This window comes from Centrocercus urophasianus, unplaced genomic scaffold, assembly GCF_019232065.1.
Source record: "Centrocercus urophasianus isolate 14NV4802_14NV808 unplaced genomic scaffold, USGS_Curo_1.0 seq_10, whole genome shotgun sequence".
Lineage (NCBI taxonomy): Eukaryota > Metazoa > Chordata > Aves > Galliformes > Phasianidae > Centrocercus > Centrocercus urophasianus.
This window is the reverse complement of record NW_024884142.1, coordinates 93782163-93804460: the sequence shown is the minus strand read 5'-3', so window position 1 is coordinate 93804460 and position 22298 is coordinate 93782163. Positions and strand designations below refer to the sequence as shown.

The window sequence follows — 22298 nt, the reverse complement described above, 5'->3', positions numbered from 1 at the left end:
TTATGTGTCACCTCTGCGTGTATTTTATCTGAAATATTGAATCATCCTTTGGTCATATTTCTGGCAAGCTGGATAAGCCAGCAAACTGAACACCCAGACATCCAGTCTGCAAGGGTAGCACACAAGGTTCTTTGAGCGATGCTGAGAAGCCAATGGGCCTGAACTACAGATGATTTCCTATTATTCCACCACTAACCACCAAGCTGTCGTCATTTTGGGAAACTCCAACCATCCTGTGTAACCTGCTGGTCAGCTTCTCTGCTCAGTGCAGTATGAGATCCTCTGCTTCCTCCTCTGTAGCTTCAGCAGCATCTGCTCTCCTCACTCTTGTCATGCTGATGGCAGAACATGAGCCGGTATTTAAACAGGGAAGGAAGAATCTAGCATTGCCACATCAAGCTGCGAATTGGGTTTGTTTCCAAACTGCCATTTAAGCCATTAAAAAAGCCTCAAAGGGAAGAGAGGTGTTGAGAAAAGCGCTACATCAAATGCTTTTACTCCTAAAAGGTACCTGAGAGGTGGTGGAGCCCCCAGGTTTGTCCTCAGCTGAAGCTTTTCAGCTCTTTTCTCCACACCCCGCATCCCGAGGTCCACCTGCTGGATGCTCCACGGAACGGCTCGGCTCTGCTGCTTCGGAGAGCCTCGAAACGAGTCCGCAGATCAAGCGTGCCACCTGCAGCCCGCGTCTGGGACTGCGGGAGGCTCTGCTGCTGCGCCTACAGCAGGGGTGGGCAAGCAGCCCCTTCCTTAAGTAGCCCCTTCCTTCTCAGCTAAACTGTCGGTGCTTAAACTTCCCGGAGGTGAGAACAGGAGAAACGGGTTTTTAAGAGGAATTGAAGAGACTGAATGAGAGATATTTCCCTAATAATTGAGTCGTTAAAACACACCTCTTAAATTACAAATTAAAATGAGGTAAGGCTCATGGGTGTGCTGCCCTATCAAGAGTGCAGAGGGTTTACTGCTGTGCTCTTTCTCAAGGGTTCTTCTCCAACCCATCCATTTCACAAGTGAAAGGGAGAAAAAGTTTCATTCAGGTGCTTTGGCCGAGCGGCTCCAACTGGCTGAAGCTCTGAATGTCTTTGGTTGTGGGGTTTTGCCCAGGAAGACAGTGAGGAGTTTGCCTGTTTCTCCAAGGAGTGGATCATAGAATCATTGAGGCTGGAAAGGATCTCTAAGATCACAATGTCCATCCCTACTAACTGTGCCCCTCCCTGGTTGAGCCTAGGCCTTTCTAAAGGCTCTCCGGTCGTTCAGTCAAAATTAAACGGGGGTTTCAGCAATCCTGCCCTTCTCTTACTCTTTTTTTGCTCTGCTATTGACTTAGAGAAATAAAGAACTCTTCTACACCTCAGTTCCCCCACCAAGACAACAACAGAACCAATTCACCCACAAAGTATCTTGAAAGCCACGAATGCCTAATGGCAGTGATTTCTGGTTAGTGGTATGGCAGAAACGCATTATTATACTGAAATATCCACATGCTCGTGCTTAACATCTCACACAAAATCACCATCTCAGTCCATTCATCAGGTAAATTATGCAATTTATGAGCAACTCTTGAATGCTGCTAATACAGGTCACTGGGAATGTGGCCACTGTTGGCCCAGCAGCACTGCAGGCACGTCCTGGAGAGCCTGCATGGACAGCAAACTGCGTCTTGAGCTGTTCCCAACAGCACGACCTCCCCCCCATCCCCCAAAGCTGTAACAAATGAAACTGCACCAGAAATACAGAAGTGATTTTTCCAGATGTGATTTAATGGAAACTGAATTCCTTTATCCCATACTCTGAACTTTGGCTTTAGAAAGTGTCTGCTATCTATGAAGAAGTGTCTGCAACGTTGTGCTTCCACCTCCGGGCAGCAGAGATGAGTGAGTGCTGACATCTGCCTTCTCTAGCACTTGCTTCTATTAAACGGACATTAAGAGAGGGCTGGAGCTGTGGCCTGCTGTATGCCTTGAGGTACAGATGTTCACAGGAAGATGCCTTCATCCCCTGAACGGTCAAACAGTTCCTCCCAAAGAGATCCCCATCTCCTTTCCCAAACGCATTCCTTTTAAACACATATTGCTATTTGCACAGCAGTCTTTCTTCTCACACAACCAGCTTGGTTTCAGAGGTGTTTCTGTGTCAGCTTGGCATGTGGTGAATAGCACTGAATCTAATATATGGCATATTAAACAAGGAAATGCTATTTCCTAAAGTGGATGGCTATGTTCTTTGTTTAATGAGCATCAGCCTCACGTGGAAGTTAGTCTCATGTGGAAGGGAGCCGGGTAGGTGCCCTGAAACTGTAGCATATAACATTTCCTCAGGGTGCTACAAAAGGTGATACCCCCACCACTAAAAAAAAAATGCCAGGCTGGCCCCAGTAGATGAGTAGAATGGAACATCAGATCACTTTTATCATCGTGCTTAAAGAATGGAGGTGAAGTTTCTGTGCAGGTTACTGAGAAGTTACAGACATTTTTCAGTTTTAAGTACCGTGACATGTAAGCAAATAAGAAAACTCAGCTTCATGCCTGCAGCGTTTGTTTTTTCTAGAGCCCCATGGATGGCTGTTAATGGGATAACCTGGAGGTGCCTCATACCAAATTGGAGAAAAGCCACCTGAAAGAGAGGTAAAGAGACTTGCTCAGAACACAGACATCTGGAGGTCAGGCTTTGGAAATCATTGAGGCTATTTTGCACATCAGAATTTTGCAACACAATCCGTGTGTTCTTCCACACTACTCATGATTTGTCTGGCTGTAGTTTGAAGAGTTTCTGTCCTCTGAGGGGCCCATGCTGTTGCTGCCCAACCACCATTTGCAAGCAAGTGGGGAACTGCTGAAGTGAAAGCTTACAAACACCCTACAGGCAAAATTTCATTCAAAACTGGTAAGTGAAAATTATGATTAATGATCTATTTGCAGAAGTTATGATCGGTTTATGAATGATTCATGAAAGGAGAAAAGGAGACTAAATAGACTATGAATATCATTTGCAGGCAGTAATTTAAGCAACTTAATCCCCAAAGTGAGATCCTTCTAGTCTCATATTTACCTAATAACACCATGTGGTGCAAGGGGTGGGTGCTGTGTTGTTAATAACCTGCTTCTACACAGCATGAATACACCAAAATACAGCTTTGTTGTGACAAAGGGAAGGTGTGCTGTCCGAGGCAAGTCTGCAAAGGGCAAACCTTCAGGTAAATAACTACAAACACACTTGGAAGGGTGAAAGCATCACAGTGTTGAGCAGTGAGGCCCAGCTCCTGCAGCAGCTGAGCACAGCAGCTGCAATTAGCAGCCAAGTCAGGGGAGCAGCTGGGCATGAACACTGTTCTGGAGCCAAGGGTGAAAGGCACAGAGCCTTGGGTCTGAATCCACCTCTCTGTCTCCCTGGGATTGGGATTTATTATCTATTTTCCCTTCTAACTTCTCATTGAAGCTGGCATTCAATGTCAACTGCCTTCAGAAACAGGACGTGAGATACCAGACGTTCTGTTTATGTATTATTTATGATCACAAAATCTGTCTATAGAAAGCCTCACATGGATGCAGTCTCTGAATTCCAATGAAGACCCTGAGTTTGGTTTTGTTTTTTTTTTTTTCCACTCAGATTTTGAACAGGGTTGATAAGGCAAGCCTGTGACTTTGCCCAAAGGTGCACAGTGAGTTTCTGGGTCCAATCTCAGCACATCAGCCGGGCACTTCTGGTTCTTCACCATGTCCTTTCTCTAAGGATCGGTTATCAACTCTGTTCTCTCCTCAGCGCCAGCTGTTTGGAACCAGCACTAATGCCTTAGCACTGCAACTGGGAACAGCTGCATCCCAGTGGATTAACCAAAGTAGGAGGCTGAGGTGGTTTATTAATGGGACAAGTTTTGTAGGAAAGGTACAGTCCTTCTCTAGAACCAATTAGCAAAGCCGGGAGATTTAAGTAAACTTTGGGGGCACTTAATGCTTCTCTCCAGGCCTGGCATGGAGGTAGCAAGCATCGAATGAAACACAAGGTGGGGATTGTTGTTCAAAAGTAAGCTAAATTATGTAATGCAGTTAAAAATGGGCTATCAAACTGACAAAAAGATCACATCTCCACCCTCTAGTTGGTTTTAAATTTGCCACTTCTAGGTCACATGTGCAGGAGTAGTTTCACACCTCAGAGGCAGACAAAAAAGCTAAGTTCTATTAATTGATCTACTGTAAATGTGTCACCTCACGTGGAGAGAGGGCGAGTGGCAAACTGAGCCACTGGCAGTCTGAGCACCCTGTAGTGCCATCAGCAATTCCCCAAGGAAAAAATGCCAGAAGTCCAGTTGCTGTCCATTTCCCTTTGCAGCCCTCAGATGCCATTGCAGTCCCTTTCCCTCACACTGCAGCACCCCCACACTGCAGCTCTCACCTTTTTTCTTCCTTTCTAATCCAACCATAGCCCAGGGTGAGCTGTCTGTAAAGCCCTCCAACTCGTGTTCCCTATGGCCAATGTAAGGGCACCTACCCCTTCTCTGTTTGTACAGTACTAAGGAGATTTCTCACCAGCACGTCGAGCTCTGACAACTCTTCAGGTGTACATGACAAGAGTCAGCCACTGGAAAAAGGAAAAGGCATATTTAGATAGTGATGTTGCACTAAGTCTTCAGCCTTGTGTCTCAGTACCTTCAGGCTGGGACTCAGTCACTGTGGTCCTTTTGTCCTGCACAGAACAGTTAAGGAGTTTTGAAGCTGTCTTTTTCTCTTACTACAATTCAGACCCAGAAACACCTTCCATATGTTACTTTCCATGATAAATTACTGCAGCAGCTGCAGTGGGAGCAATTGCTGGGAAAGGATGGCACCTGCATGGCTGCAAGCAGAAGAGGTAGCAGGCTCCAGGAATGTGGTGATCCTTTTAATAAAAGCTTTTAAACACTGTTTTGTCAGAAAAAAAATAGCTTCCAGACTGATAAAATACAGCTCTCAGGCACATCAGTATGGAGCACAGCAGGATTTTTGCTTCAGATTGGCTCAATGAAAAGCTCAATATATCCCCATTCTAGGCTGTGCTTTGTAAGACAAACAGCAACAGCAAGCACTTGTCTGCTCTTTCTTTCATAAAAACAAGCTGTTTTGCAGTCCAGAACTAACAGATGGGGCAGTATGAAATGAGGGTATGGATTTTTTTTGTTTGTTTTTGTCACTTCCTCAAAGGCACAATAAGTAACATTTCCACCAGTGACACAAGTGGCAGCGCACGGGAAGGGACAGTGTTTTAGATAGGGATGGCCACCACTGAGCTGTCCTCATACTAGTAAGGCTGTGTGAGTAGAGATCCCTAGGTAATATCTCTTGAGGACCATTATGCACACCCAGCCAGGTAAAACCCACACTGCAGCAAAGCTCCTGGCAACACCCACAGCACTGACACAGCACCCTTGGCATCGTCATCCTGCTAACTTAACTCTATGGTCCTGCTGTGGAGCTGGGGAGAAGGAAGGAGCATCCTTACCTCCATCACCGTCATCAAAACTTGTGGTCCACCTTTGGCTAAGTTTTGAAACGCATCTAGGAGTAGAACAAAGAAAAGCTTTTTACAGGAGAAGGAAGCAAGAATGCAACACAAGCCGCAAAATAAGCCCTGGAGCAGAGCTGTGGTCCCCGTGTTGGAGCGCTGTGCCTCACTCAGGTGTCCACATGCACTGTGCTGCCTGGCCACATCGTATTTCTGTGCTGGGCACCCCCTGTGCCTCAGCCCTAGCATCACAGCAAGTAAAGCATCCCAACTGCACATCCAGAGTTAAGCAAAAATATAGGAACAGGAGCGCTCCACGTGACTGCTTCCATCTCCTCCCCTGATTTGTTTCAGTGGTTCCTCCTGCCTGAAGGATGACGGAGAACAGCAGACTAATGAAACATCTTCCCCCAGGGAAACTTGCCTTGGTCCTTTTCTATCCTCCCTTTCAGTGAGTGATTACAGTGTGCCCTGAGGAAAATGATTCTCTTGATGTCATTAGTATGCCTTACGAGGTTTTTCCAGGGAATAGAAATGCAGATGCTGCTGTTATTCATCTCGAGTTTGAAATTAACGTTGCTTAACATTTTCTGACAGAACCCTTTGCCATCAGAAAATTTGAATTCATTCAAACACTGATATTCTAAAAGCACGTTTCTATTTCAGCTTGTCTAGAAGCAGCGCTAGCAAACCTAAGTGTTTGGATGAAACAAAAACACGGCATTATGAGCTCCTATTTATTTCGAAATTACTTTTCTCCTAGAAATGTGCTGCTATAGACAGTAATGAAAAGTTAAAACAAATCTAAGTTTGTCTGTCCTTGAATGAAACATTGCTCTAGGAGCCTGTTTCAAAACCTACCCAGCTTTAGAGAAATAGAAGGCTGCTGGGAGAGCATAGGAATAGGGCACAAGGCCCCACTGCTCATCAGCCCCTTAGGACAAGGTTTCCTGGGCTCACAGGCAACCAAGAGCTACCTATATGACCCAGAGCAGAGAGCAGGGAGGGAGGAAAACCAACATAATGAAGAACAGCCACCCTATACTGCTTTGAAGAAAGTGCATAGAACAAAGAAATGCCCGCATTGCACCCAGCTCCTTAGCAAGGCTGCATTTGCAGGCCAGCTTATGTTCAGCAGTCTTTCTAGGAAAAAAACACAGTGCTGAAGTTGCCTCCTCTGAGCAGAAGTGCCCCTTTACTGCTTCATTACCTCCAGTTAAATAGAATTTGCAAAGAAGCTGTTGCTTTTGGTTTGGGTCTCATCTCTGGCGATCCTGAAAGGATGAGTAATGATTCAGTGAGACAGATTTGTCTCCACTGCTGCATTCACATCCCCATAAAGGTGGAATGTCTCTTCTTTCCACTTGGCTCAACATCCATTCCACTTGGCTCCTGTATGCACTCCTCTAAAAATCTTACAGTGAATTGAAAAGATTGGGAAATGCATTACACATTAAACCCTCTGTAAAGCAGTAACTGAAAGGCTCAAAGAACATCTTTAGACACTCATTACAGGAGGCACTGAAATTTTTAAAGATTCTTGTCCAAATGGATTTAAAGGAGTTGTCTTTACGCTGGCACTTAAAATTTAAAAGGACATTTTTTATGATGAAAAAATTGCTATGCTACTGCATTAGGCATAAGAATTCCCATCCATGGTAAGTGACATAATCACAGAAATAAAGATATCTAAAAGTTGTGGTTTTAGTGAAAGTATTAAGATCTGGACCTGCTCTATCTGAGCTGCTTCTGTGTTCTGCTGAAATGGAATTTTAGGCAGCCTCATCACCCAGGCAGATCTGCTGACAACTGGCGATTCCTAAAACATCAGTGCTAAAACATGGGCAAAAAATAACCCCCCAACTCCACGTGCTGCTGAAACACAGCTTGTTCCAAAGACGAACCAAATTGCTGTAGCAGTGTTCTAGCATGTGGGCTACAATTGCTGGATTTCTTTAACTACTGCTATTTCCAGTCAAAATGCTTATAATTATAGCAGTAAAAACTATGCTTTTATAAAACAGAATTAGGCACTTTCGTTTACAGTCACTCCCTTCCTTGCCAGACAATACAAGGACACAACAGAGGAAACGCATTTGTTTTCCCACTGAAAGGGTCTCACGCCTTCTCCTTACCAAAACTTTGGAAGAACTGTGCAGAAGACAGAGGGAATATCTCTCCAGTTAAAGAAATAGAAATAAAAAAGAGAGAGAAAGCCTTCCATTTCATAGGAGTCTCATAGGAGACTGTATGGCTCTCCACAGCTGCCTGACAGGAGGTCGTAGGAAGGTGGGAGTTGGGCTCTTCTCCCAGGTAAGAGTGATATGATGAGAGATAGTGGCCTCAACAGGGGAGGTTCAGGTTGGGTATTAGGAACAAATTTGTCTCAGAAAGAGCAGTGAAGTACTGGAACATGGGCTGCCCAGGGTGGTGGTGGAGTTCAAGGACCATGGAGATATGGCTCTGAGGGATGTGGTCTGGAGTGGTCACAGGCATGGGCTGATGGTTGGACTAGATGATCTTAGAGGTCTTTCCAACCTTAACGGACATGAGTTCACTGGACATGAGTGAACACAGTCTCCCTCCTGTGGTACGGGCAGTGCCACCCTGGAGGAAGATCTAATGCAGAACAGGATGCTCAAGCTTTTGTGAAAAGCCACCAGTGCAGGAAAATTAGTCTGTCTTAGTGCATGGGAGCTCTCAGGATAAGCCTAAGTCCAAAGGGACATCTGGGCCTAGATTTTTACCCCATGCAGTTCCATAAGCCTGTACTGTGGTGTCTGGCAGTTTTTCCCTTGCCTCCTTCTGTCAGCCTGGCTTCGCAGGCACCCTGTGATAAAGCTCCAGGACTCACAGGTCATGGTTTCAAGGCGCATCATGCAGCTCACGAAGTCAGCAAAGCCCATTCTCCTGTACACATCGCCGTAGCGCAGGGCCATCAGGTGCAGGATCTGCTCATTGACGGGCAGTCCTGTGGGGGAGAGCAGAAGGACAGCACTGGGGATCACTGCAGGGTGACAGACTGGCCCTGCTGGCCTCGTGCTCTTACAGATAAACCCTCCTCCTTGTCAGACTGGGTGCCCTCTGGTCCCCCACACAGCAGCATGCCTTCTCCCAGCTGTGGGAAGAAGAGCTGGGGCAGGGTAGTAGAGAATCCAAGCCCTTCTCATCACATGAGCTGTGGTTATTGCAGAATTACAGATTCTAGTCTTACTTTGCACTTTTCGCTTTTATTTTCTCTAATAAATGATGATTTTCTTTTCTATGGTGCATAACTGCTGCAGTCTGAGCGCAGCACTCACAATACCACCGGCGTTTTCTGCTAAGCAGGAATAGGACCTACTGCTATTATGCAGTACAGCATGCCCAGGATTCCTAATTTTTACATTTTCTCTTATATCAGAAAATGGTGAAAGGTGCATTTCGTTTCTTATTAGCTGATTATTCAGTATTTGTGTCACAGTCTATTTGGATGGAAATTGGTATTCAACTGAATGAACAAAAGTTGCCTATTAGAATGATTCTTTTATAAGTTAAATAAAACTACCCTAAATATGCTGGCTACCTAAGACATGATTTAAATATTTTTTGCTCTAAAAGCTGATTTACTAAATAAAAGAGAAATGTTATGCACTGATAGCTTCAGGCTAACGCATTCTTTGTGACTCCAGAAAGTCTCATTTGCTCATCCCCAGTTTTCAGCAGCTCAATGGCAAGTGAAGTGCCTTTCTCCCTTTTACCAACCAATTCTAGACTTACTGGTTTTAAATGAATTCATAATGAAGCCAAATTAGTTTGAAAAGAAGGGAATGGTTTCTCTACAGCTTTTTGGGGAGAGATGCAACTATTGGAGATGGGTTAGCACGATGACAAACCCTGTTTGCACAAGCCTACCAGGAGAAGGTCTCCAGCAGGAATCTCACACACAATGTGCAATAGTTATGTAATGGAAATACATTTATGCTTAGCCCTTCCAATAGCTGCACCATTTTAGCTGCTGCTTCACCCAGTTCACGCTGTAGCAGAAGTGGCCTGGCAGCTTCTTCACTGCCATTTGGCACATTAGCACTGCACTGCTCAGGTTATGCAGATGCTCTGCTTACCTCTCAGCAACAAAAAAGTTACACACCTGTTCTGAGCTGATGATTCCCATCAACAGTTCTTCTTCACCGTGTTCCTCCCAGAGACAGCACCCACTCCAAGCTCCAGGTATACAAATGGGAGTTTCACTACTTTACGATTACCAGCAGGTTTGCTATCTGTGAGCTATATTTCATGCACAAAGTCTCTGGAGAGATAACCCAGCAATAATGCCTCCTTTGTGCAAAGGGACACTATGCACTCACTGCAAGTTTCAGCATTCGTGTAGCCAATAGAGGTCAGTGCAAACTAAATAAATGCCTGTCACTGTGGCTTTCCATAATAGACTTAGTTACTGCCTCCCTGAGAAACTGCAGGAATTGGATTATATGCAAGCTCCTCGCTCCTTTCCCTGGCTGTGTGTTTTGTCTATGACTTAGAGAAACCCTGCAGCCTGTGCTTCTCTGCATCTCTGCTGTTTCCCTTGCTGTGATTCAAAGGGTGGATGCTCCTGTATGGGAGGGGGCAGGTGGGCACAGCGCCATGCAGCAAAGAAAAGGTTTCTGTGCAAAATGAGCTTTCTGTCTCAGTGCCCTGAAACAATGCAGTGTTCTGAGCAGAGCTGTGATCCAACTGGCACTTTTGTGCATTCCAAACTGCTTTACTCCTAAAGCCCTTTATTTTTTTCATCCTTTTCTGCAGGGACAGGAGCTGCTCAGCACACCTGGACATACCTGCTGTCTGTATTGCACTCTTCAGTTCAGATACATCAAGAAATCCAGAACGATTTCTGTCTTCTCTCTTGAAGAGATCCTGAAAAACAGCAGAAAAGCAGCTTTTAGGCCTTCATCACTGCTCTTCAAAGGTATTGCTACATCTAATTAGGTAGGATGCTTCCCTTCCTTAATAAATTCACTGCAAGGAAGTCAACAGATAAGATAGGGTGACCATGACAGGACAGACCATTTCCAGAAGGCTCAGTCACTATATTATACCATAAAAAATTCCACTTTGGGGTGGGTTAAAGCCTTTTTGCTCACTTTCCTGGTTTATGTGCACAGACAACAGGAATACTCATACTTCCACTGACAAAAACACATTGTCTGTAATACATTAAATCTGCCAGGAGTCCCTGTGTCCCAGAATGTCATCTTTCCCAACAAACCTGAGGTGCTGTCAGTGGGAAGGCACTGCTGCTTAGCAGGGAATCGGCACCCCACTGTCCTAGGTGGCCACGGACTGTCTTGAGAGGGACAGAACAAAGCACAGTCTGCCCATCTCGGAGGCTTCAAGGAATCTTCCCCTTCTGCAGTAAGACTGGAGGAAGAAGGACCTGACTCAGGGAAGCTGCCTGAACTTAGGTGAGGCCCTAAATACCAAGCTGGCATCCACGCTGTTTCCGAATCTAATGCTTTTCTCAGAGCAGAGACTTTAAGAAAAAAAAAAAAAAGAAAAAAAAAAAAAAAAAAAGGCTTTAAAAAGTGTACCCAGCAGTGGCCACAGATTTGCATCAAATCCTGAGACTAACTGGCCTTCCTACATTTTCCCATTTCAGAAAGCCCCTGATTGCTCGCTTACAGCATTTCACACGCTCCTGCTTCCTGCCCTCAGCCTTTGCATGAGTGGATGGAAATCTGACCTACTAAAGATGCAATCTTGGCAACATCTACTTTGGTATTGCAGTGTCTGCACCTTGGTGATAAAAAAAAAACAAAACAAAACAAAACAGGAGTATGGTTGTAGCAGAGAAGAGAGAGAGCAACCCCATATACCATGTACTTGGTGACATTTCGCCAGAGGCTCCCAAACTCCTGCAGCGTGAGTTGTCCATTTGAATTGAGCTGTGCATTTAGTTAAGAATCAAGCAGTAAATGAGCTAAACCTGGTGATGCCTTCATTGCTGAGGATGCTGCCTTCATGTAAAGGGAGCCTTAAGATGCAGCCTTTTCTGTTTGTTGCTTTGTGTTCAGAAGATCTTTTCTGGTCCCGGTTACGCTCAGAGTTAAATATGCCTTTTCTGGCAATTTGTGCAGCTGCTCATATCTATGCTCACAAACAACAAAAGGTTTCTATTTCTATGGTGTCTTTAACCACAAGGGTTCCTGAGGCAATCTCTGCAGCTGACATTGGGCCCTTGAGCACAGCAGCCACTGAGGAGGAGCAGAACCTCATGCTCCAGCCCACATGTGCTCTTGTGCATGGGACAGCATGAGATCAGCTCTGGCTGGATCCTTCTGGGAGAAGAGGCAGTGAAGGAGCCAAGAACACACAGAGCTGATGCTGATGCCTGTTCTTAGAAGCCACTGCAAGCAAGAAAACACTTCACTACAAGCTACATGAGCCCACAAGTGAAACCTGACTGAAAAAAAGCTGCTATCATTTTTGCAGGCCAGGATAGGTCACACTGTATGTGGGCTGTATGCAGCCCAGAGAATGAAAATCCACCTTGAATCAAAGGAGAGCAGTGGCTTTGTCAGCCAGGTGCTTGCACGTGCCATGCATTCACAGTGCCCACTTAGCCTAGCAGTTGCTTTGGAAAGGGGGGAAACTTCTTTTGCTTGCAAGATGGAGAAACCTGGAAAGAGAGGGATTGCACAGCACTTTTATTCATTCCCTGTCAGCTTCTAAAAATCTGAAAATGTCTCAAAATTATTGCAAGGCATGGAAGGAAAGAGATGGCGAGCCAGCAAATGGGAGAAAACACACAAGGGAGGATTTATGTTTTCATCAAGGAGTCTTCTTGTTCTACAATGGCCGGCAATGTATTTCCAGCATTGTTAACAATAAAATGACTGTGGATCCAACTAAATAGGAAAGGCACATTGGGAAGGATGAATGGCCTGCCAGTCTCGGACACATGGCTGTGAGTGGGCAGAGACAGTGTTTTCCCTTACCGCAGCTCTGCTGGCAAGCTCTGAGAGCTGACATTCCGGGTTTCTGTGGCCGCACCAACCTGTGCCTGGGGCCTGCATCTGAGAGTGAAGCTTAGCAAAGCCTTGGGCCCCACAGAATAGAAAATGAGACCAAAGGAATTTGTTGCTGGCAGAAGGTATGAATGTACAGGTTGACTCTCACCTTTCAGCAGAGATGCTCCCAGAGCCAGGCCATGCATAGCAAAGTCCTGCATATAGGCTGTGGCAGCTATTTACTGAGGAATATGGCTAATCTTTGCAGGTTCTCACACTGGGACGCTCAGCTCAGCCATAACTCAAGGCAAGGATGAGCAACACTGGGGAACTTTATTGCTTTTGCTGAAAGGATACATCCATCAGAGCTAAAATGGCTCGACATGAATCAAAGCTGAACTCTCCTCCCAGGCTGGTCATTTCATCTGCAAGGATTGACATAACAGACAGAATCAGCAAAAGCAAACCCTACATTCAGACCACCACTGGGGGGGAAGGACACCAGTCTGAAGGCATGTAAAACTACACAGCCCCAGATCTAGCTTAAAGTTCTCAGGCAGCAACAAGAGGTGAGGTCCACTGAAGGAGTGTGATCCTTCTTGAAAACCTCCACTACTTCTTTTCCCATTTGGTGCTCACAGGTGGCTGTTCTGCACTGTCTTGACCCATCTACTCACCCTCCTGGAAGCAGAAGGCTCTTGGGATAAGGATCAGTGAAATAGCAGTGATGAGGAAGGCTGTCCCAGTACTGAACTGGGAGGGGAAGTGTGTATATAGACACACACACACACACGCACATACATACATAATACATACAGATATTACTGAATCTTCTAATTTACACTAAGAATAGGGAAGCACCAGAGGCAAAAACCTTACCTTGCAGGACCATGTCATTAAGAAGTTGTTGCAACTGCAAAGCATCAATAGCTGAGCCCTAATGCAGAATAAAGAGAGGTCTGTGAGAGCAAAGTTTACTCCTGCCTCACTTTTGCCCCAAATACCTTTATTCATGCACCATGGCAACTAAGAAGGACCTCTATCAGATGGATGCATGACCGTGCCTGCACAGAAGCATGCCACAGCCCTACTTGCTGCTGGGCCATTCTCTGTCCTTCCCTGTGAGGGTCTGCAGGGCAGCCACAGGTTCCATTGCCATGGAGTGTTTTCAGTGGTGATGGGAGCAGTTACTCCTTTCATCCACATTCTCTTCACCAAACCCTCAGCAACTGCCTGCTCCTCTCTGAGCCACCCAAACCATCAGCAAACCAGAATGCCTCCCTGCCTGAAACACCGCCAGGGCTTTCAGCAGGGCAGCCCTGTTCATTTTCACCTCAGTGCGCTGATACAACTATTAACTGCAAGAGATCCATTGTGCAAAAATTTTCAGCACTGATATGTATATATTTTTTTGTTCTCCTAAGTCAAGCAGTTTTGTTATAATGGTTTATTAAGCCATTAAACGCATCTCCTGTGAATGCACACAGTTTGGCTCAGAAAAAGCAGGAATCAATTACTCAAACACTCACTGATGTTTGGTTTCCAGCTGCTGCAAAAGCAAATGGAAAATGATGCTGATGAGAGGAGGGAATACCCAAAGCTTTCTAATTGCTTTCTGTACATAAACAAACCAAAGCCAAAAAAAGTACACATGCAAGTCCAACATCTCCAATCCTCCTCTGAAATATGGGGATAGCCAATCTGTCCCAGCTAAATTCCTGTTTTTCTGAGGGGTTTGGGCAAGTAAATCAATACCATTTTCAGGGTGCCTCTTTAAGGATGAAGCTACATTTCCAAAAGAACATTTTAATAAATGGGTCAAGTATGACCACTGGAGATTAGTTTTCTTTTTGCAAGTCCACGTGCCTTTTTTATATATATGTATTATTTTTTTTCAGCAAGATGCTTTAGACAGCGTACCTGCTTTGCATATTTTAGGAAGATAGCCTTATAGGAGCTGTCCTGTTTCTGTCTTGGTACATCCTGGATCAAATAAGAAATGCACACATAAATAATTCAGTTACAAAACAATTGGAAGAAGCAGTCTGCAGATCAAACAATGCTTCAGAGAGGGCTGGAGAATCAACAGTAGAAATTCAGTTTTAACATCCCTAAAATGGACTAGGAGTAAGAAAGCTACTGCAGTGAAGGAAGAAACATTGTTAGGATGCTATCACTTAGCACAGCTGGGAGGGAGCTTGGGGAAAACAACTTTAACATCTTGGAGTGGAATTCAGCAAGTCAATACATGAGAATACAAATACCAGGACTGATCCTTATTGATGGCCTTTGGTTGAAACCACTGGCTCAGAGCATGGAAGATGCACCAGGAAGGGCATGTACCAAGAGAATAGAACAAGGTGTTGACTTTTCCCTTCTCTCTTACCCCAGTGCAGGCTTGACAGTATCTGAACAACTGCAGCTCTCTATGGAGCCAGTATGGAGAAATATCCTTAACTTCATAAAGTTTCAAAAAAAAAAAATTGAGCTTAATCCCTAATGCCTTCCGTTTTATTCATACTAGTGAAGTCCAACTGCCTGAATAAGATCAGAAACTGTGGGTACCATAATTTGTCAAAGTCAAAACATTGGCTAATGACAACAGCCAAGTAAACTGACAGCTTGTCGGTGGGAAGAGATAATAAGCCACCATTTATGTTACCTCTCTAATGGGGCTTAATTGCAGGCTGGCAAATGAATCACAAGGGAAGGACTCCATTTCCCATTCTCATGGAGCACCGTTGGCTTCATCAACCCACATAGAGTTTACACTGCTGTAAATAACAGCCTGCTCAGTGGCAGGGGTTTGCAAATGACCACTGAGGCAGCAGCATGGACTGGACCAGCTCTGGCAATGTGCACAGTTTACAGGAAGGAAGTCCAGCAATAGATTACAGAACCATAGAATCACCACTCTCACTGAGAAGAATTTTTTTCTAATATCCAGTGGTATCTGGATGGTAACTGGGCTGGACAGGCTGAAATGTGGGTTGAACTTGAGGTGCACCCAGATTTAAAGTGCAGTTTCCCTTACATCTGTGAAGATACCTAGGCGAAACACTGCAGAAATCTGCTTTGTGTCTCACCTCAATGAACTCCTGTTCTTTATACAATGCAAACACTAAGAGAAGCCATTCCTCTGGGGAGAGCGTGCACAACTCTGCTCTCAGCTGTGAAGTTTTTTGAAAAATGGCTATACTGAGCTGTGGAGTTTCAATCAGTTTCTCCCTCTCTCCTCCTTGCACACATACCCATTTTACAGACACTGCAGGAATCAACTGTCTTTGAAATGCTTCCCCCCCTGCTTATCACACCGGTATCAGTAGCAGTTTTCCAGGACTCTTACCATTGGCAGCATTGGGTTGAGCTGAGAGTTTGCGTTCCTAGAAAAGAGTTGAGTCACATCACACTGGGAGAAAATGTGCCTTTCCAAGAGCACTGTTCTGCAGGCACTGCAGGAGGTAGGCAGCGACCAGTTTGTTTGCCCAGCCTACAGCCCAGCACTCACATCTCCTGGTCTGCCCCAGCTCAGCCAGTTCTGTTGTGCTGGTCGCAGACCTCCCTGTGCAACTAAATATGAGCAGACCAAGTGCGTGCTCTGGGGCTGTTGCCCTCCCTCATCTGGGCCTGCGGGCAGCAGCAGAGAAAGGATAACTGGACTCATGCAGAGCATGTCAGGACTAATCTCCCCACACAGAAGCCAGGGCTGTCCTTCCTTGAGCCACGCAAAAAAGCTTAATAGTCAGGGATAAACATAGCATCCAGGCTATAAAAAGGCAACATTGATTTGGAGATCATCATTCCTTTTGAGGCTCACTTAGTAGCAGTTAACATTTAACACTGAAGGTGTGCTTTCAGTAGAGAAATCAGGTAAGCCAGTTGTCTATGACAAAGCTTGCGTGGCCTCACAAGGAAGTACCTGTCCCCAGACAGTGAGCACAGAGCCCAGCTAGTGCCCTCTGATCACATGGCGCTGATGCTCCCTTCTCCTTGAACAAACCTTAATGCTGTGGGTGCTGCAAGACCCATGGGAAGGGCATGCCCATGCATTGCCTAGCTTAGTAAGGTAAGGGTCACAAGCTCTTCTGGAAAGAGCTACATCCAAGGGCTGAACCTTCTTGTGCATGAATCATCACACTGAAAGCAGACTAGCCTGTGGCACAGACTACTCATGTTTGTTGTCCATAACTAAGGAGTTGCCTTATTTGGTTCTGAGCCATTTTAACTGAAAGGCCAAAACCTAGAGAACAATCTCATTATGAAGATATGGACTTGTGACATAAGAGCTGCAGTCATCTATACTGCAGAACTTACTGAAGGAAAGGCATTGCACATCTGATCCCTAAGGGTTATTTGGTAATGCTGAGCTGTAGGGTTTGCTCTTTAAATAAAGCACACCCAGATATTTATACGCAAATGCAACAGAAGCTGCCTTTGCAGGAACTGTGATATACTATTTTTCTACCATGCTTATTCTTCACGACCCCTGTCTTACTGAGGGGAGCCCTGTTGACCTGTGTATTTGATGACTAGTTGAAGGGTTCCAAGTCTTCCAATGCTTTTTGCTTCATTGCCAACAACCTGATCCATGCAGGGTCCAGCTGGCACAACATACAAAACTGCATAGTGGCTGCTAGGAAAAAGAAGCTTGCAGTCCTTCTTCTATTAAAGAGAGATTTCTTTGCAGGCTGGCAGGGCATATTCCACAATTATTGCTCATCGTATTGCTCTTCGTACCAAAGCTAGGATCCTTGATGGCTACTGCTGAGCTATTGCCCTATATTGCCCTGGCAATGGCCACCTATGCATCTGGCAGTACACAAACGATCCCCCTTAACATGGTCCTTAACACTCAGCTGTGCTGTCCCAGCACATTTATAGAGTACATTGCAAGCAAATTGCTACATCAGTTGTCTCAACATTAAATTGTTAAATCCTGGCATACAGCAAATCTGGGGCCTATACGGAGTACTTGTCATTATCTTACTCATTGTAGTCTTGATTCTTTACAAAAATTCGTAAGACAAATTCAAATTCTCGGTCCTCTGTTGTAGCAGGAATGACAGCATAAGTTCCTGGGCTCAAATTAAAGCAGCTGCTCACATCTCGTGTAAGGGAGAAAACTTGTTTCAGAACTTTGGAGTTCTCCTAAAAGAAAAACAAAGCTGGTTATCTCACCTTCCATGCCAGGAATCAAAGTAAATCAGTAAGCGTACCCAGAGCAGCCTTATGCTCCCACTGCTCTCTGGATCTACGCTGCCTCTGATATGCCTTAACCTTCCCAGAGGCATGGAAGACTTGACCAGGAGACAAACTTTGTCCAAGCACACATCAATAATACAAAAAGTTGGAAGAAGTGGGTAAAAAAGGAAAATAAGAAAATATATTTCAGTGAAGAGAACTTCAATTAACAGTAAGGATGCCCTTACTAAAACCTTCCTGAGACCTAGCATAACCCAGGGAATTCACTAAGCATCTCACTTTCATGACAATGCTTTAAGGATCACAACTCAAACCTTCCAGCAAGTGTCACAAGGAAACAGAACGTTCTCATCTTTCTTCTATTATTCCAGTATGTTTGCTGAGATGAAACTAATATTATGCAACAGCTATTATTATGATGACATGTAAAGATAGCATAATAAAAAACCCTTACTAAACACATTCCCCCAAATACTTCAGCATGTATAAATTCCATTTAGAATGGTTGTACAGCGTGGCAGGGTTATTTATGAGCCATGCCTTTGGGAGAAAAATAGCATAAAACTGCTATTCTGGGAGGGAGAAAAAAGATGACTACTGTTACAGAGGGCTGGGAGGTATGCAGACTGCCAAATATTATGGGTCAGATATTGAGCAGATAGAAATGGGCAGCACTGTGAAGAAATAAATGGCACAATCCTTTTTTACTTTTGTGTCTCATTCTACATTCCTTCTGGTAAAAAGCAGAAGCAGATTAATATCTCAAAGAAGTCAAAACTGGTGTGAGATAAGAATCAGACTCTATACACTGCTCAGCTCTAACACACAACATTAAACTTCCCTCACAGCTATGTATTAGTTCTCCACATCAATACCTAATTAAAGGCTTCATAGAGCTATCAGCTACATCCATTCTGGCTTGCATCTTTGCCTGTGCTGCATTCCCCTCTCATCCTGCCAGTGGATGACACCCTTACCAATGACAGTGTGATGCGCCTCAAATGATACCGAACAGCGAATAATGCTGATGATGAATAATGGAAGTAAAAGCAGTTGAGGGGGAAGAATGAACCACATGAATCTTAGCAATTGCACTTTCCTTTTGAAAAGAGCCCCCTCTTAAACTTTTTACATGAAGATGCCACTTCCGACTACTCTCAGGCACTGAGAGTAGACACTGTGAATAATCTGAGGGAGTACAGCACTAAGGTCATCTTTCCTTCATTACCAAGGTGTTCCACAGAAATCCTATTGCCCCGGCGATCAGCTGCTCTGACTTTGCCCTTCATCTCCTGCATGGGAGCATCTTGGAGCCAAAGTCAACTTCAGCCTGAGGCGAGCCATGGGCTGACACCTTACAGAGGTCACATCAGCCAGAAGTGACACACATCAAATTTCATCTGACCTTGAGAACAAAACAAAATGAAAACAGTCCAAACCTTTTGCCTGGACAGCTTCCTGATTAAACAGAAACCTCTTTCCAGTGGTCTATAGAACTATGCCATGACAACCCACCCAAGGTCCTTTTTATCAAAATGAGTGACTAATCAAGATGGGCGTGCACCAAACTAGCGCACGCAGGGATCTCCATGTCTGGTGACTGTTGGGGGACAGCTGATGAGGGTGCTGGAAGGACTGGGTTTCCCATTTACCAGGAGTGGCAGATCTAGTTGAGCAGCATGGCTGGTCTCTTGGCACCCTGAGGGCTGACAGATCCACACAGAGGATGCCCTTGAGTACAGATAGTGAGTTCCAGGCACTGAAGAAAACCCTCCCCAGCCTTCCTGTAGGCTCCCTTCAGGTATTAGAAAACCTCTATAAGGTCCACCTGGAATTTTCTCTTCTCTAGACTGAAAAGCCCCAACTCTTTCAGCCTGTCCTTGTAGGGGAGTTTCTCCAGCCCTCTGTTCAACTTTGTGGCCCTCCTCTGGACCTGCTCCAACAGCTCCACATCCTTCTTGTGTTGGGTCTGTCTTAATATGGAAGACATCCAGAAACTTGCTCCAAATAGATTTCTCTCCAAAAGACAGTCCAAAGACAATTAAATCCTTCATTTACATGTGCAGGTATAATAAGCCATGTAGCAAACAACAAGATCTACATAATATCTAACTGTGCTTACCGTGGTGATAAAAAAGCCAATCTTCAATGTTTGTGCATCCTGCATACCCTCTGCATTTTTTTGTATGAGTGAAATGACCACATTGTAGGATCTGGGGTCATAATTTGTTACTTTGAAGAAATACTGAGGGTTCTTTGAAACTGCACCTGCTGAGGAAGCGTTATTAGATTAGCAATAGCCACTTAGATATCCCAGTAGTAGCCTCTTGTGTTAGATCATGCTTATGAAGACTCAGAAGAGCTAATTACTTCTCCAAAACGCTTTTGATGCAACAAAGCACTGTAGTCCCTTTATTAGCAGGGGTTGAGGAATCTAGAGTTAAACTAATTGCCCATTAATCATTTTAGAAATCTCTGGCAAAGTCATAAATGTCAGGCAGATTTCTCACCCACCCATCTCTGTTTCACCTACATGGCACACTTTCCCCAGGCAGGAAAGCAGTGATTTTCAATCCCCTGGCTGACCCTGTGGCTGAGCTGAAAAAGTACTGCGTTTTGGAGACCATAAGCACATAAATGAAAAACACAAAATGATCCAAAGATATCCTCCTCTTCCTACCTATTACTGTTTGTGATGCAGAAGACAGTCCTGAGGGCCAGAACAAAAAGTCCAAAGGTTTAATAAATAAGAAGCATCCCTGACAAGACGTGAAACTGGAGGAAAAGGTCTGAGGTGTCAGCATCTGCTTAAGTCAGCCTAGACATGAAGCCATGTTTTGAGAGGCCTTGAAAGTTTCTCCAGACCAGTCCTCTGCCTCTCCTCACATGACATGTCTTCCAGCCCTGTTACCAGCTTCGTTGCCTTCCTCTGGGCTCTTTCAAGGACCTTAACATCCCTTCTGTATTGTGGAGTCCAGAACTGCACACAGCATTCAAAGTGAGGCTGCACCAGCACTAAGGGGAGAATCGCCTCTTTTGATCAGATGGTTATGCTGTGCTTCAGGCTCTCCAGTAAAATGCACGGTTTTATCTGGTCAAAAGACCTTGTTCAAATTGAGCTTTGCAGCACAATTCTTTCATTCCATATCCATTTAATTGCAGAGTACCTCTTTCTCTGGGGGACCGGTCACATATTTGCCAGACCAGACTTTCTGATGAGGTCCCCTGTAGCACCTACTTCAACAGGCTGAAAGAACATAGACAAGCACATTTTGATTTTAGGCAGCCTAGAATCTCTAAATCACAAGCCCTCTTCTCTTTTTTTTTTTTTTTTCCCCCCCCAACTCAGCAGCCAGTGCCACTGCTTTCTATCTGTTTCCCTAGCTGATAGGTGCTGTAATGAGAAAGAGCAGGCATTAACAACTACCAATCGATATTTCTGCTAACTGGTGCTCACGGCGAATGTTTCAGTGTAAGCCCTGGTGTAGAGGAGAGGATTGGGTGACTGCAAGTAGCATTTATTACCAGAGGACCAGTCATTCCTGCCAGTAGCAAGCAATGGGCTCCACAGGTTGATGTATCTGTCCACAGACCATCCTGTGTGGTGCTGATCTCCAAAGTCCAGAAACGTTGGGGTGCAGTTACAAACACACAGCCAGGAAAACTGCTCCCGAAAGTTTTCATAGGACATCCTGCAAAGGAGAAAGGCACACCTTTCAGTCTGAGACACCAGTTGGATATTCCTGTTCAACCCCTCAGTGTCTTCAAAACAGGGTTACACAGCAGTGGCACAGGGTGCAGACAAGCTTGGCTGACACTTAGCAGTACAAGTTAGCTCTCAGAGCATTTAGGATGACCCAAATGCACGTAGAGCCCCAGCAAAATTAAAGGGCATGTTCAGTAGTGCCTTGATGGAGTCCTGCTATCCCCAGCACATCCCTGCCATAGTGCCTTGTACTATCCCACTGCAGTGTCCTGTCCTGCCTTCCATGCTTTGCTCAAGCCTGCAGTGTCCATCCCACACCCATTTGTTGTTCATTCCTGTTTTCCTCAGGGAAAGGGTGCACTTTCTGAAGAATAAGAGCTTTTATAGAGAATAGCTAATCCATGGCTAACTGGATCTGAGAGTAACCAGAGGCTTTGAAAAGCCACAAGCACCTGCAGAGCAGTCAGGTGCACGAGCCCTAGGAGCTCAACTACTTATTCCTCTGAGCAGTCTGAAGTTCAAGCTAGTCACTTGGAGAGAGTGACAAAATCACTAGGTCTCACGAAGCTGGATTTTCACTACTACTACTTCTTTTTTTCCCATCAGCTTGTTGCATAGTATTGGCCAGTTTCACTTCTTCAAGCCTTGTTTCCTCTGATACCATTGCAACAATTTGCTGTTTGCCCACAACTAACACAGGCGTGCTTTGAACCATTACTAAGATAGAGAAAAGAAATGCCCAAATGACCCTTCTTTTACAATGAACACACAGAGAAAGCCTGATAGACAAAAGGATCAGTTGGGAAATACCAGAATTCTCCATCATTTTTCTTTCTGTAGAGCTCTTCCTTAATTTCAGGCTCCACATAGTCCCATTCTGGAGAGCTGCAAACAGGAACAAACAGCTGTGAGAGGTACAAGTTTCCATCTTT

General features: G+C 44.9%; 1 protein-coding gene across 3 annotated transcripts in view; it reads right to left on the bottom strand.

Annotated features, from left to right (window-relative positions):
• Positions 1 to 1736: 1736 nt before the first annotated feature.
• LOC122155787 (calpain-13-like) overlaps positions 1737 to 22298 on the bottom strand; it is a 34746-nt gene continuing 14184 nt past the window's right edge. Inside the window, exons 9-22 of one of the 3 annotated variants that reach the window (XM_042810002.1) lie at positions 22177 to 22251; positions 21186 to 21352; positions 19783 to 19928; positions 17446 to 17606; positions 15805 to 15841; positions 14379 to 14441; positions 13338 to 13395; positions 12816 to 12883; positions 11325 to 11393; positions 10287 to 10365; positions 8327 to 8443; positions 5470 to 5525; positions 4521 to 4572; positions 1737 to 2610 (exon numbers count right to left, since the gene is read on the bottom strand). In XM_042810002.1, coding sequence (XP_042665936.1) covers positions 4546 to 4572; positions 5470 to 5525; positions 8327 to 8443; positions 10287 to 10365; positions 11325 to 11393; positions 12816 to 12883; positions 13338 to 13395; positions 14379 to 14441; positions 15805 to 15841; positions 17446 to 17606; positions 19783 to 19928; positions 21186 to 21352; positions 22177 to 22251 — 1123 coding nt within the window. In that variant the 3' untranslated portion in view covers positions 1737 to 2610; positions 4521 to 4545. Of the gene's footprint in view, positions 2611 to 4520; positions 4573 to 5469; positions 5526 to 8326; positions 8444 to 10286; positions 10366 to 11324; positions 11394 to 12815; positions 12884 to 13337; positions 13396 to 14378; positions 14442 to 15804; positions 15842 to 17445; positions 17607 to 19782; positions 19932 to 21185; positions 21353 to 22176; positions 22252 to 22298 lie in introns of all 3 variants that reach the window. The other 2 variants (XM_042809994.1, XM_042810010.1) reach the window with 2 other exon arrangements.